Below are 15018 nucleotides of genomic sequence, written 5' to 3'. Positions count from 1 at the left end.
TCTCCACAGCCCCAGGTAATTACTAATCTGGTTTCTGCCTTTATCAATTGGCCTGTTCTTGACATTTCATGTAAATGGAATCATACAGTCTGTGACTTTTGTGCCTGGCTTCTCTCACTTAGTACATAATATTTTCAAAGTTCATCCATGTTGCAGCATGTATCAGTATTTCATTACTTTTTATTGTTCAGTAGTATTCAATTGAGTGGATATATCACATTTTGTTGATCTGTTTGGATGTTGGGGTTGTCTCTACTTTTTGGCTATTGTGAATAATCTGCTATGAACATTCATATACAAGTTTTTGTAGACATGTTTTTGGTTATTTTGGGTATATACCTAGGAGTGGAATTTCTGGGTCATATAGTAACTCTGTGTTTAACTTTTTGAGGAACTGCCAGAATGTTTTCCAAAGTGGCTGTACCATTTTACAATCCCACCAGCAACCAATTTTTAAGTGGAGACTGACCATATACTCCTTAAAATGAATTTCCCAAGTCTTCAGCTAGATTCTCCTTTCCCTCTCCCCCATGCAGGGCCACATAGTCCCTCAATTGGCAGATTAGAGGTTTAAACCTTAATTGTAAGGCTTTTTTATCCCTCCTCCAGATGCGCTTGTGCGCGCGCACACACACACACGCACTTCCCAGTTTCAAGACTTGTGAATCATACAAATTCTACTCCGCAGCTCTTCCCAGGAACCTCACTGACAAAGCTGCTTTGAGGGCTTTTTCTGTTTAATAATAGATTATATTCTTCAGGACTGTACCTCCTTTGAGAAACTCATCTTAAAAATATACGTGAAGCTTTGTGGGTTTTGTTGTTGTTTTTGTTTTTTTGAGAGGGAGTCTCACTCTGTCGCCCAGGCTGGAGTGCAGCGGTGCAGTCTCGGCTCACTGCAACCTCAGCCTCCCGGGTTTAAGCGATTCTTCTGCCTTAGCCTCCCAAGTAGCTGGGACTACAGGCATGTGCCACCACACCTGGCTAATTTTTGTATTTTTAGTAGAGACAAGGTTTCACCATATTGGCCAGGCTGGTCTTGAACTCCTGACTTCGTGGTCCACCCACCTTGGCCTCCCAAAGTGCTGGGATTACAGGTGTGAGCCACCACGCTCAGACAAAGCTTTGTTTTTAATACTAGAACTTTGTTGGACATGTACATCTCTATTTTCAATTTCAGCTATATTTTTGTACACTCTATACCCCCACATAAAACATGGCACCATAACATGCAAGGGGCATTGACGCAAGGCTTGTTCAGCCTGTGTCTGTCTCTGACAGTCACATAGTTCAGTGAGTGGCATCAGGGAATCATCCTCAGTGTAGTCAGCTGTTACATGTTCTCAAATCTTATTTGTATTTTCAGCTTCTACCATATCTGTGGGTGGGGGGAAATAAATTTTATATGTAGATTACTCTCAGTTCAGATTATTCTCCCTTTTACTTGTTCCAAGACAGCTTCTGTATACTTCCCAGGGTTGCTGCTTTGGTCAACTTAGAAATTTGGTGAAAATATGTTTACCCTTTCTATGACCTTAATAACAGTGCAGGAGATTTCATTCTAACCCATAATCTTTTCTTATAAAAAGTTCTGATGTTTAAACTCATTCTTGAATGTGGAATATCTGTGTAATGTCTTCACGGTCTCCAGGTGCAGGGGTGGCTGCTCATCTTTCCAGAGTACAATATACACCTCTGGGTCTGGCACACAGTGAGCACATATTGCTCAATAAATGCTGCCGAATGGAGGAATATGTTTTGTTTGAAATACAATGAATGTTTCACACATCACTTACATGCTCCACATACCTGTTTTCTCCTCTTTTTCAGGCTATCAGCTGTACTCTGAACTGTACTTGCCAAAGTTTCAAACCCGGGAAAATAAACCACCGTCAGTGTGACCAATGCAAGCATGGATGGGTGGCCCACGGTAACTTTATTTTTCACCCTCTCTTGGCCTGTAGTGTTACCTCTAAGTAACTTAGAGTTATTCAGGAACTGATTTAGTATCTTAAGAATGACAACTAACTAGTAAACTAGTAAGTTACTAGCATGTCCCAGGTAATAGGCTAAGATTCAAAGAGTCTTGAATCTTAACTACTCTATATGGGAAGTGTCTTATTAACCTCATTCTAAAGATGTAGAAACTAGTGCTTCAGTGCTATCGTTCTATAATGATAGAAGTGTTCTGTTCTATCTAATACAGCCTCTAGGCTAGAATTGCCAGATAAAATATAGAACGCTCAGTTAAATTTGAATTTCACATAAACAACAGATAATTTTTTAGCCTAGGTATATCCCAATGAATATTTTTAGTATATTTATATCACACCCATTCATTGTATATCTCAAATTTACATTTGGATTTAACTGGGCATCTTTTTTTATTTGCCAAATCTGACAACTCTACAGTAGTCACTTGTGGCTACTGAGTACTTGAAATGTGACTAGTGTAACTGAGGAATGGAGTTTTAAATTTTGTTTAATTTTAATTTAATCTAAATGTAAATAGCCATATGTGACTGATGGCTATTACACTGGGCAGTGTGGCCTTAGGGGGGTTAATTTGTCAAGCCCCACAACTAGAAAATGTCAAGCCCCACAACTAATGCTCAAACTCAGATCTCTCAGATTCCCAAACCCAGATTCTTTACCCCCAGACTCTGTGCTTCCTGATTAGCTATTCTCTTGATTATGCACCTCCCACCTCAGTTTTTACCCCTTTTCCTTATTCCTTCCTTGTTTGTGACTATTCTCTCCTTAGCGAGGCCACGAGAAAGGGAGAAAAGTCTCAGGCTAGTTCATTTATTTTAGAAGTTCCTGTAAATAATTTGAAGTTTCATAGCTATTAAGGTATTTAATCATTTGTATATTCATGTATTTTCTGTGGAATAAATAACCAAGAATTAGTCCTAACCTACTTTTTTTTTGCAGTGTTTCTCTTACAATTAGAACTTTTCAAAATGACATTTCCTCAATTTGATTTTTCAGCTCTAAGTAAGCTAAGGATCCCCCCCATGTATCCAACAAGCCAGGTGGAGATTGTCCAGTCCAATGTAGTGTTTGATATTAGCAGCCTCATGCTCTATGGGACCCAGGCCATCCCCATTCGCCTAAAAATCCTACTGGACCGGCTATTCAGTGTGTTGAAGCAAGATGAGGTTCTCCAGATCCTCCATGCCTTGGACTGGACACTTCAGGATTATATCCGTGGATACGTACTGCAGGTACAGTAAACATGAACATTGTCCTCCTAGGGTGTTTTCTGAAATTTGTGCCCATATAACTGACATAACCCAGTTACCTCCCAATGCTACAGCCCTTGGTGGCCATCTTTCCCTTTAATACTTCTTTTCTAATGGCCTAAGCCCCTACCTCATGTTCTTGGGAGGAGTCCAAGGCTTTCCTCCAAGATATCTATGAAGCTTTAGGAGCATTACATATTCTCTGATTTGGCTTTTACTAAACTACCTCTTCCACAATAAACCATTTGCCCCATTTCAGATGCTCCCTCCATGTCTTTCATTAGTCCCAAACTACTTACTGACACAAGATGCAGTCTGTATCAGATTTTACTGAGAGTTTGGGATTGAGAAAGGGAACTTACATGAACCACACAGCAAACAACTTACAATTTCATAGCACACCTTCCTGTTCTTTAAAGCCTTCTGCCATCTCACTGATGTTCTTCCTTCCTAGGCTCTATTTTTATGATATTTCTGTGTTCATGTATGCATTTGCTCATTCTCAATCTCTCTCTCTCTCTCTCTGTCTCTCTCTCTCTCTATATATATATATGTATGTGTATATGTGTGTGTGTGTGTGTGTGTGTGTATATATATATATACATATATATGTCTCCCTCCTTCCCTCCCTCCCTCCCCACACCCCAGTTTTCTTTTGGCATCTTCATATATTCTCTTCTTTTCTCCAGTATTCCAAGCCCTTCATCCTCTCTGTCCTCTTTATTTTGCAGAGTAGTTTACCTCTGTTCCCAGATTATGCTGAGTGTGTAGGCTTCATGTTTCATTTCCAAAGAGGCTATCAAGGTGTTTCTAGAAGCAAAGAACATGTTTCCTGAGATGAAGCATCATTCCTTTAAGATATGAAACAGCTACAGCATTATATTTTCTTGCCATTACGCCAGAAAATGTCAAAGTTTGGTAAAAATTTCAATGAAATGGGAGGCGAACATATTTCCAAGACCAACAATAGATGTCAGTCTTACTGAGGTAGGCCATGTAATTAAAATGAACACTAAAAACAATTTTATAGACTCAGACCCTCTCCCAATAATCTTAAGCTTAGGCATATTATCCCCATTTTCCAGTCAAAAAACCAGAGGCTTAGAGTGCCTCAAAATCATGCTGAAAGTCATTTCACTAGTATGTGGCAGACCCAGAATTTGTACTCACTTCTTTTTAACTCAAAAGACCATAATCTTTCCCTGTAAAAATGTTTGCTCACCTCTAGTGCAGGACGCCCAGCAGACTAGAAACAACTGTTTATGTAGAGTAGCATTATGATCTTATGTTATGACATAGATCAATATTTAATGATCCTAATAATCTTGCTTTCTAGTGTTAGGATTAAAAATATGGAATCAATTACCTTGAACCTCTAGTGCATGAAAAATTTATGATGTTACATTCTTCATCATCTTCAAAACTCTTACATGCACTGTGAAAAATCTCAGTAGGCCATCAAATACATGTTCTGTGATAAAATATTTATTGTAGTTTTGGGAAAAGTTAGGCCTTGCTAGAGTTTGAAAGATCTCCAACACTCCCGTGTAATTACAGCCCTGCTTTGTGAATGTGCGCAGTAAATCAATACAAGTTCATTTGTTTTCTGATGTTAGTTGCTTAGGAAGATTATTAAACTTGCAGCAAATGAATACTTGAGCTGTATCTAGGCCTGATTGTTCCATCTATTCTCTTTAGATAAAGAAGCTACTATTGTTCAAATGATACATATTTTAATTTTAGCAGGGAAAATTATTATGTCTAATGCTAGACAAGCAATTGGTCTGAAATGAGGTAAAAAATAATCACTACATTTACCTGACTTCAGCTTGAGTAATATGATTTTATTTGTCTCTTTTGCACCAATTGTAGGACTACTGCTAATATTTGTGCAGCTTATGTTCTGCACAAAGCTTCTGGCCTGGGAGAATAGGGTGAGCAGGGACTAAATTCCCCAAAGCCCTGCATTCATCTTTTCCCTATATGCACAAAAGTATCCCATAGTCTAGTGGACTACATTTTTAGAGGAAAGGGTAAGGAGTTGTAAATTGATCACACTTTTAACATCTGGTTTGGGTTTAGGATGCATCAGGAAAGGTGTTGGATCACTGGAGCATCATGACCAGTGAGGAAGAAATGGCCACCTTGCAGCAGTTCCTTCGTTTTGGAGAGACCAAATCTATAGTTGAACTCATGGCAATTCAAGAGAAAGAAGAGCAATCCATCGTCATACCACCTTCCACAGCAAATGTAGATATCAGGGCTTTCATCGAGAGCTGCAGCCACAGGAGTTCTAGCCTCCCCACTCCTGTGGACAAAGGAAACCCCAGCAGTATACACCCCTTTGAGAACCTCATAAGCAACATGACTTTCATGCTGCCTTTCCAGTTCTTCAACCCTCTGCCTCCTGCACTGATAGGGTCATTGCCCGAACAATACATGTTGGAGCAGGGTCATGACCAAAGTCAGGACCCCAAACAGGAAGTCCATGGGCCCTTCCCTGACAGCAGCTTCTTAACTTCCAGTTCCACACCATTTCAGGTTGAAAAAGATCAGTGTTTAAACTGTCCAGATGCTATTACTAAAAAAGAAGACAGCACCCATTTAAGTGACTCCAGCTCATACAACATTGTCACTAAGTTTGAAAGGACACAGTTATCCCCTGAGGCCAAAGTGAAGCCTGAGAGGAATAGCCTTGGTACAAAGAAGGGCCGGGTGTTCTGCACTGCATGTGAGAAGACCTTCTATGACAAAGGCACCCTCAAAATCCACTACAATGCCGTCCACTTGAAGATCAAGCATAAGTGCACCATCGAAGGGTGTAACATGGTGTTCAGCTCCCTAAGGAGCCGGAATCGCCATAGTGCCAACCCCAACCCTCGGCTGCACATGCCGATGAACAGAAATAACCGGGACAAAGACCTCAGGAACAGCCTGAACCTGGCCAGCTCTGAGAACTACAAGTGCCCAGGTTTCACAGTGACGTCCCCAGACTGTAGGCCTCCTCCCAGCTACCCTGGTTCAGGAGAGGATTCCAAAGGCCAACCAGCCTTCCCAAATATTGGGCAAAATGGTGTGCTTTTTCCCAACCTAAAGACAGTCCAGCCAGTCCTTCCTTTCTACCGCAGTCCAGCCACACCTGCCGAGGTAGCAAACACGCCTGGGATACTGCCTTCCCTCCCACTGTTGTCCTCTTCAATCCCAGAACAGCTCATTTCAAACGAAATGCCATTTGACGCCCTTCCCAAGAAGAAATCCAGGAAGTCCAGTATGCCTATCAAAATAGAGAAAGAAGCTGTGGAAATAGCTAATGAGAAAAGACACAGCCTCAGCTCAGATGAAGACATGCCCCTACAGGTGGTCAGTGAAGATGAGCAGGAGGCCTGCAGTCCTCGGTCACACAGAGTATCTGAGGAGCAGCATGTACAGTCAGGAGGCTTAGGGAAGCCTTTCCCTGAAGGGGAGAGGCCCTGCCATCGTGAATCAGTAATTGAGTCCAGTGGAGCCATCAGCCGAACCCCTGAGCAGGCCACACACAATTCAGAGAGGGAGACTGAGCAGACACCAGCGTTGATCCTGGTGCCAAGGGAGGTCGAGGATGATGGCCATGAACACTACTTCACACCTGGGATGGAACCCCAAGTTCCTTTTTCTGACTACATGGAACTGCAGCAGCGCCTGCTGGCTGGGGGACTCTTCAGTGCTTTATCCAACAGGGGAATGGCTTTTCCTTGTCTTGAAGATTCTAAAGAACTGGAGCACATGGGTCAGCATGCATTAGCAAGGCAGATAGAAGAAAATCGCTTCCACTGTGACATCTGCAAGAAGACCTTTAAAAATGCTTGCAGTGTGAAAATGCATCACAAGAATATGCATGTCAAAGAAATGCACACATGCACAGTGGAGGGCTGTAATGCTACCTTTCCCTCCCGCAGGAGCAGAGACAGGTAAGGCATCTTTAGGCAATCATTTTTTCTAAGGCAGTGGCTCCTCAAGTTTAACATCATCAGAATCACCCGGAGAATTGTTAAAACACAGACTTCTGGGCCCCACCCTAGAATTTCCACTTTATTAGATCTAGGGTGAGGCCTGGGATTTGGCATTTTTAACAAGTTCCCAGATGATGCTGATGTTACTATTCTGGGGGCCACAGTTTGAGAAACACTGTTGTATGAATTTTCATATTTCAACTTTCATGAATACAAGTTCCCAGATGATGCTGATGTTACTATTCTGGGGGCTACAGTTTGAGAAACTATTCTATGAATTTTCATATTTCAACATTCATGAATTTTTACTTCCAAAAACCTAACCTAATTTGGCTGCAAAACCTGACCTGAAGTGATGTGAGGCTACTTGTAATCTTCTTTAATCTCCTTTTGTGTGGATTTATAAATACATATGTAGTACAAATAGTAATGGATTTATTATAGAGCATTAACAATGTTTCATTATATGCATTATTCTGCCTGTCTGAAGTCTGAGAAATTCTGAACTCAGAAACACATCCGGCCCCAAGGGTGTGGGATAAGAAATCATGAACTACAGCTGGGCGCGGTGGCTCATCCCTGTAATCCCAGCACTTTGGGAGGCCAAGGCGGGCAGATCACAAGATCAAGAGATCGAGACCATCCTGGCCAACATGGTGAAACCCTGTCTCTACTAAAAATACAAAAATTAGTTGGGCGTGGTGGCGTGCGCCTGTAGTCATGCCCCAGCCACTGGGGAGGCAGAGGCAGCAGAATTGTTTGAACCCGAGAGGTGGAGATTGCAGTCAGCTGAGATCATGCCACTGCACTCCAGCCTAGCGACAGAGCGAGACTCCGTCTCAAAAAAAAAAAAAAAAAGAAATCATGAACTAGTTGTCAAATTAGCAGGTTGAGTAAAGCGTAAACAACTATTTGAATAAGAGTGAGAAGGGAGCTTTTTAAATAGCCACTATAGCGTCCCAAAACGTGACTCATTTTCATTTGATAATATGAAATCCATAGAATAAAATATTTTCCTTTATTTCTAGTTACCCAGCTACATTTGAAAGGAAGAATCACTGCTTGATTGAAGATTTTTTAAATATTAAGATATAAAAGAATAAAGGTGATTGGCAGGTTGTTTCAGGGACTGTGATTTCTGGTTGAAAGATCCTGAGTTTTCATGACACACACACACAGGCAAACTGTTTACAAAGTCCCCCGCTATAGAGCATATCTCATCACCGTGGGGATAGCACTGGTGTTACTGTCTTGCTTGTGCTTTTCTTCATGAACTTGAGTCACTTAACCACTCTTCAGGTCACCTTCCTCCCCAGCCTATAAAAGGAAGAGCAAGCATACCAAAAGATGGCCCCAGGAGGCTTATGGAAAAGATCAGCTGCCTGATGAAATGGAATATGATAAATGTTAAATGGTACACTGAATATTAAAATGCTACATCTGCAGAAACAAGCTTGACTTGAAGCAGTTCAGCACCACCACTTGGTCCAAGTTGTAATGCCTAATTTGTTAAGAGGGTAAAAATGTACAGACTCCCACACACATTCCTGGACAGGGCTCATAAGAACATACTCATTGTCTTCAGCAAAGAGGATAGAGCACAGGAGATATTAGTTAAATGTTTATATTAAATCAGTGTTTCTAGTGATAGGATGTTGAACCAAACCACCAAGGTACCCTAATTAGTGAACTAGTCCTTCTCCTTCAGCCTCCAAGAGGAGGAGTGTTTGTTCATGAATAAGCTGTTGTTATAGAGACAGTCATGTTGGTCATATTATCTTTGATATTTATGATACTGTTCTACAATATCTACTAAATTAGAAGACATATTGGATTCAAGATACTTTTTCATTTGATATTTATTTTTTCATAGATTTAATATTTCCTTATGTTCTGACCCATTTGTATTAATAGATCCGAGCCTTCCCCCACCACAACAGGAAAGCATCTTGCGTTATAAATTAAAACCGCTAATTAGTCTGGAACTTGAAATGCATTTTACCTAGAATCTATGATTTAAGTTACAGTATTTTAAATTTGACTTTGTGGGCAGGCCCAGACCTGACACCATTTCTCTCAGTCAGAGATTGAGAACCACATTCCTGTAGGGACATTTAACTTCTCTTTGAGCCACTGCTACTGCCAGCAACAGTTACCAAGACCCATCAGGAAGGGACTGGGACAACACCCTGGATGCTTATTTACCCAGTGAATATTAAGAACTGTCTATGTTAGGTGCTGGGGACATAATCCCTGCCCACAGAGGCCTTCTGTAGTGGAGGAGACAGACCAGAAACAGGCAATTACAGTTGAATATGATTACTAATGCAGTGAAGGAAATGTAGGCCGTTGTGGGCACATGGGAGGGCACCTTGAGAAGTTAAGGAAAGCTTCCTGGAAGAAGGGATATGTCTACAACAGTAACTCTGAAACGTTTTGGTCTTATAACCCCTTTACAAATACTTAAAACCTAAGGTTACTCAAGAGCTTTTCTCTATTTGGGTTATATCTATCAAAATTTATCATATTAGAAATTAAAAACTTAAAAATTGTAAAACTTTAAATTATATATTAACATATGTTTATGAAAAAAAACCTACATTTTCCAAAGCAAAAATTCAGTGAGATGAGTGGCTTTGTTTTACATTTTTGTAAATCTCACTAATGTCTGACTTCGTAGAAGACAGCTAGATTCTCGTATCTGCTTCTGCATATGCTCTGTTGCAAAATTGTATCAAGTAGCCTCTGAAAAACTCCACTGTTCACTCATGAGACAATGAAAGTGAAAAAGGCAAATAATATCTTAGTATTATGAAACTTTGACTTCAGGAACCCCCCGAAAGGGCCTCAGAGATCACTAGGGGTGCTCAGACCACACTTTGAGAACCACTGTTCTCAACTAATCAAAATAGAAGCCAAGAGGAAGAGTTGGAGGAGAGAGGTAGAGGTTGTAGGGTTGAAGGGAAGAGATGGAGACATGGGCAGTGAGTACAGGATTAGCAGAGTCCTAGAAACCAAAGCCTGGCACATGATCCAGAGGGTTTTTACAGTTGTAGTAGTTAGTGGTCTTAGGGGACATGGCACCTCAGGAAATGTATCTAACCCTCTAAGGCTTGAGAGGAGCAAGAGAGCCCACAAGTTAGCCATTAGTATGCATGGAATACTCAGGAGTTGAGTATGAGGCCCAGAGGTTTGCTTTGTTCCAGTAGGGACCTTTCTTTACAAGGTTCCAATAAAAGTGTTTGTCTTTCTTTTTAACTACTTGTATGTACTGGAACCTGTACATCAACCCAGTGTCTGGTTTTCTGTCGGCACATACCAGCCCCTTCAACCCAGAATGCTGACATAATCACAGGGCAGAGCTGGAGTTAAGAAGGGCTGCTTGCAAAGTGGGTGATCTGGGAGTATAATTCTGATTATGTCCAGAAAATATGTGTAAGGGAGTAGAAGACAGAAGTTGAACAGTAAATTTTGTACATTTTATAAAACATGATTAAGCTTCCCACACACATTGTCTTTGGGGATTTAAAAAGTTCAATTCTTAGTTATTTTGGTGAAGGTGTTTTCCCAACTTGACTCTGCCATACATTCTGATATGTATATGTATTGGGGGAGTGTTTTCTCTATTTGGAATAATTCTCCTATCACCTTTAAGATTGTAAGCCCCTTGGTAAGGACTTTGCTTGTCAAAAGTTAGCAGAGGATTTCTGAGGAAGACCAACATTGATTTACAAGTTACTTCCAAATGATAACATATGACTAAAAGGCATGTGTCATAATGGATACTCATGATCTGTCCTTCGAGAGTAATCATTGGGTAGAAGATTGGTGGTATGCTTATTCTGCTGCATTTGCAAAACTTCTGTCTGGTATAGGATAGTGAAACGTTACAAATATGAACTAAACTACATACACACACAATTCTAGCCAATCGGATTCTCAACCACACTTTTAGAATTTTTGGGATGAAGTGTATGTCAATGCTGTAGACCAGTGCTATCCAATAGAAATACGAAGCAAGCTTCATATGAAATTTTAAATATTATAGCCACTGTAAAAAAGTAAAAAAGCAGATGCAGTAAAATTTAATAACATTTAATCTCAGTATATCCAAAATATTATCCTTTCAACATATGATACTAGCCACATTTCAGGTGTTCAGTATCCATATATGGCTAGTGGCTGTCATTGGACAGTGCAGCCCCAGAAGGTAATGTTTCCTGATTTCATTGAAATCAAGTCCTCTTCTTAGTTCCTTATAGTTTGTGACCAGTTTTCTCCTGGGATCTCCTGGTTCCAGTGTCCTAGTTAAACTGGTCTAGTTGATGTAGTCTAGCCATTCTGGGAGACAGACCAGAAATAGGCAATTACAGTTGAATGTGATGACTTCTACAATGGGGGAAGTGCTGCTGTGGGCACATGGGAGGGCACCATGAGAAGTTTAGGAAAGCTTCCTGGAAGAAGGGGTATGTCTAAACCAGTAGCTCTGAAACAGTGAGCTCATTTACAGAAAGGACATGAGGTACAGAAAGTACATCAAACAGACAATGGAAATCAAAGAAGACTACATATTCTCAGTTTCCAGACTGTCAGCTTTCCTGGTGAACACTGACTTCTGACAAGCAATGAACAACAGTGGGTCCGTATCCACCAGACAGGTGTTACATCCCATGGGGGCCTACCCCCTTATCATCGGTGCTCCCATACCACATGTTTTTCCTGGTATCTACCAAGTCTCTCCACTCAGAATGATGACTGTTTCTAAAACAGCCCAACCCATTACTAACCATCTTTTCACTCTTATAGACACAGCTCAAACCTAAACCTCCACCAAAAAGCATTGAGCCAAGAAGCATTGGAGAGCAGTGAAGATCATTTCCGTGCAGCTTACCTTCTGAAAGATGTGGCTCAGGAAGCCTATCAGGATGTGGCTTTTACACAGCAAGCCTCCCAGACATCTGTCATCTTCAAAGGAACAAGTCGAATGGGCAGTCTGGTTTACCCAATAACCCAAGTCCATAGTGCCAGCCTGGAGAGCTACAACTCTGGCCCCTTGAGCGAGGGCACCATCCTGGATTTGAGCACTACCTCGAGCATGAAGTCAGAGAGTAGCAGCCATTCTTCCTGGGACTCTGACGGGGTGAGTGAGGAAGGCACTGTGCTTATGGAGGACAGTGATGGGAACTGTGAAGGGTCGAGCCTTGTCCCTGGGGAAGATGAGTACCCCATCTGTGTCCTGATGGAGAAGGCTGACCAGAGCCTTGCTAGCCTGCCTTCTGGGTTGCCCATAACCTGTCATCTCTGCCAAAAGACATACAGTAACAAGGGGACCTTTAGGGCCCACTACAAAACTGTACACCTCCGGCAGCTCCACAAATGCAAAGTACCAGGCTGCAACACCATGTTTTCGTCTGTTCGCAGTCGAAACAGACACAGCCAGAATCCCAACCTGCACAAAAGCCTGGCCTCATCTCCAAGTCACCTCCAGTAACAAGATGGCAAACCAAGTATGCTCAGATAAGCTTTTTTCATAATTCAGGAATAAGGTAGTCCATAGAAATGTTTCTGTTTCATATCATTTGGGACGAGTCAGGCAAAAGTATTTGATTTGACTTTATAGTTTTCCACAGCACAATGAGCAAAAGACAAAACCTTGTGGGAAGATGACACTGGGGCAGCCCATCCTATTTTTCTTAGCCCAAGAGGTCTTTCACTGATACAAGGAAAACTTGCAGAAATGCAGTTTTTCCCAGATTTGTTTACATGTTACCTGGGACAGATCCAGGTCTGCAGATCGACACCAGTGGGCCCAGGACCTGGGGGTGGCTTTAAATGAGGCTTGCAGTGTTAAGGGTCTTGGATCAGAAGGGTCCTGGGGAAGAAGACTCACTGTGGACAAGATACCAGTCCCTAAGATAGCATTTTCAGTTCCTTCTTCAATTAGTTTGAAATCCAGACCTGAGTTTGGAAGACTGACTTTTTAAGACCATCCCTGTGTTTGGAGTGGATAATTGTCCCTCCCCTCAGCCCTGCGCCAAAGGTCTCATATGTTACCCCAGGGAGTTTTCAGAGGATTGGGTTGGCCTCTAACATGTTCCTTGTTAATTCTTGTTCTGTAACATGCATTCAAGTAGCTAGGGGAAAAATATCTCATGCACTTAAATAACAGTCTTCAATTTAATTTAAAAATATTTCAATAATATTTAATTTGTGCTTATGTGGTGTTTGGTGTTGAGTGCAGATATTGCACTGTGTCACCTCTGGATCTCTGCTCAGAAGCTGAACAAGTGATGACCTAAATGTCAAAATCACCACTCATTTTCATTTGGTGAACTTCAAAGTCTGTTCTTTTTGGTCACCTGTGGAATGAATGCAAGCATGATTTTGGCAGGAACATTTGTACATATTCTGCCATAGATAATGTGGTTCTGATGGTTGTTGTGTATTTTCAGTATCACTGGATCCCTCAGTCTTCACCCTTTTATAAATGTATAAGATTAGGATGAACTTTTGAATTTACTTGGAAAAAAAGTAGGACATTATTGCCATATTGTATGTCTTAATATTTAACTTATTCTGAAATATATTCCACACTGTTACATACATTTTCCATTGTAGAAAGGAAGTTCAGTCAGTCCTGTGGAATGAAACCATCTCCTGAAATTCAGCATTTGCAGTATTCTAAAAGCCTGTGTAGGTACAAGGACATTGATTTTGTATTCAGAATTCAAGTTAACTATCTTTTAAATTCGTGGTTGATGTAAGTAATAAAAAACATTCTTAAAGAAAGTTGAGGGTTATAAGAAGATATTATTTCTGTGGTCTAAAGGTTAAAAAAAAAAGCCAACAACCTATTACCAATTATTTCAACTTCTTTTCGTTTTAATAAATGTGACAACTTAAAACTTGTTTCTATTTAAAGTGAGATGTATCTTTCAACTGTTTAGTTACTCAGCTGTTTAATATTCCAGTTTTCCCAAAGTGAAAAGATTTGTATACAAATATTTTCTATGATTTAATAAAAATATATGGCACACCTTTTGTTTGAAAAGGCAAACATTTGTAAAAATGGTTTTGTCATATGGGCTGCGTTTTGTACAAGTGTATATCCTTATGCACACACACAGAGATGCATTATGAATCTGACAGAGCTGAAAAACCCTGGAGGGTGGGGGAGAGTTTGGTGGACAGGGAAGAGTGTCAGTAACTACTGACACATCAAACAAAAATTGCAGAAATTAATGAGTTCAAAAAGAAATGAAGTGGTTACTTCATTGGGAGGAGGATTTGGCTGTGCTGATCTTTTATCAAGAAAAATACAGCCCGGGCCCGGTGGCTTACGCCCGTAATCCAGCACTTTGGGAGGCCAAGGCGGGCAGATTACCTGACGTCAGGAGTTCGAGACTAGCCTGGCCAACCCTGTCTCTACTAAATATACAAAAAATTAGCTGGGCACAGTGGTGCATTCCTGTAATCCCAGCTACTTGGGAGGCTGAGGCATGAGAATCACTTGAACCCGGGAGGCAGAGGTTGCAGTGAGCTGAGATCGCGCCACTGCACTTTTGCCTGGCAACAGAGCAAGACTCTATCTCAAAACAAAAAGTGATTTAAAAAAAAAATACAGTGCTATCAAAGAGAAGTCTCCAAATGCTCCAAATAGAGTGCAGTGAAAAAATTTAAGCCTTTTCTTAAAAATGCAGGTTTTAAAAAAAAACAGATTTTTGTAACTTAATTTTTTCACCTTTTTTTCTACTCTTCCAATATATAGATAGGAGTATGATCCT

The 15018-nt window shown here is 40.9% G+C and overlaps 1 protein-coding gene across 4 annotated transcripts in view; it reads left to right on the top strand.

Annotated features, from left to right (window-relative positions):
- Positions 1-14291, top strand: part of BNC1 (basonuclin zinc finger protein 1) — a 30996-nt gene extending 16705 nt beyond the window's left edge. For 2 of the 4 annotated variants that reach the window (XM_055277414.1, XM_055277415.1), the window contains exons 2-5: positions 1831-1930; positions 2992-3227; positions 5328-7192; positions 12041-14291. In XM_055277414.1, the coding sequence (XP_055133389.1) occupies positions 1831-1930; positions 2992-3227; positions 5328-7192; positions 12041-12725 (2886 nt within the window). In that variant the 3' untranslated portion in view covers positions 12726-14291. Of the gene's footprint in view, positions 1-1830; positions 1931-2991; positions 3228-3976; positions 4233-5327; positions 7193-12040 lie in introns of those variants that run through there. The other 2 variants (XM_055277416.1, XM_055277420.1) reach the window with 2 other exon arrangements.
- Positions 14292-15018: the final 727 nt, after the last annotated feature.

This window comes from Symphalangus syndactylus, chromosome 5 (assembly GCF_028878055.3).
Source record: "Symphalangus syndactylus isolate Jambi chromosome 5, NHGRI_mSymSyn1-v2.1_pri, whole genome shotgun sequence".
NCBI lineage: Eukaryota > Metazoa > Chordata > Mammalia > Primates > Hylobatidae > Symphalangus > Symphalangus syndactylus.
The sequence above is the reverse complement of the archived record's forward strand: the minus strand, read 5'-3'. Positions and strand labels throughout refer to the sequence as shown.